Below are 1,081 nucleotides of genomic sequence, written 5' to 3' on the forward strand. Positions count from 1 at the left end.
GAAGCTTATTGGAAAGTAAGCAAGTAATAATGGGTTTTAAACTTCAGCGGTGTTTTACAGAGATAGGGAATTGGAGTATAGCAGGAAAAGAGTAGGGGTCTTTTAGAGTAACAAAACCAGGTTGGTAGTGACGGGCTACAGATGGGGTGGAAAAATCTCATACAGTGGGGTTGATGATAATGTCTTGTGATCAAGGTAATGTAGAAAGGGGCTCAGAGGGAAGGAATGCTAAGAGGGATAGAACTAAAGGATGGCCAAGTGAACTAGATTCACTTGACACCTAGTGAAACACAGCTCCAAGTTTAGACAGGAGATCCCTGCCTGGCAGCGGGTTGGGCATGTGGGGATAATTAGAAAAGAATGAGTAAGTATTTGTCGAGGGTAATGAGGAGAGGTTGAATGTTAAGAGGCTGGGAAGAAAAGCCACCAATAATGGAAGTGGCGCGCGGCTCCTGACGTTACCGGGTTTCAGAGGCTGGGATTTGTACATAGGCTGACATTCAGGTGCTTCGGACCTCCAGGGCCGAGCGGATCGCGAGGCGGGGACGGTGAAAGTGGACGGTTCTCTGCGGCCCCAAGGTATGGCTCCTAACAAGATCCCGCCGCGGTGGCTGAACTGTCCGCGGCGCGGCCAGCTGGTGGCAGGAAAATTCTTACCTCTGAAGACAATGTTAGGACCAAGATATGATAGTCAAGTTGCAGAAGAAAATCAATTTCATCCCAGTATGCTTCCAAATTATTTAAAGAGTTTAAAGGTTAAGATGGGCTTACTGGTAGACTTAACAAATACGTCGAGGTTTTATGACAGAAACGACATAGAAAAAGAAGGAATCAAATATATAAAACTTCAATGTAAAGGACATGGTGAATGTCCCACAGCTGAGAACACAGAGACATTTATTCGTCTGTGTGAGCGGTTTAATGAGAGAAATCCACCGGAACTTATAGGTGTTCATTGTACACATGGTTTCAATCGTACTGGTTTCCTCATATGTGCCTTTTTGGTGGAGAAAATGGATTGGAGTATTGAAGCAGCAGTTGCTACTTTTGCCCAAGCCAGACCACCAGGAATCTATAAGGG

General features: G+C 45.3%; 1 protein-coding gene across 1 annotated transcript in view; it reads left to right on the plus strand.

Annotated features, from left to right (window-relative positions):
* The first annotated feature begins 581 nt into the window (after positions 1–581).
* The window catches only part of LOC102876831 (mRNA-capping enzyme-like), a 2,382-nt gene continuing 1,882 nt past the window's right edge, over positions 582–1,081 (plus strand). The window contains exon 1 of the mRNA XM_006900189.1: positions 582–1,004. Within this exon, the coding sequence (XP_006900251.1) occupies positions 582–1,004 (423 nt within the window). The remainder of the gene's footprint in view (positions 1,005–1,081) is intronic.

This window comes from Elephantulus edwardii, unplaced genomic scaffold, assembly GCF_000299155.1.
Source record: "Elephantulus edwardii isolate Elephantulus edwardi_28Jun2011 unplaced genomic scaffold, EleEdw1.0 scaffold00275, whole genome shotgun sequence".
Taxonomy (NCBI): domain Eukaryota; kingdom Metazoa; phylum Chordata; class Mammalia; order Macroscelidea; family Macroscelididae; genus Elephantulus; species Elephantulus edwardii.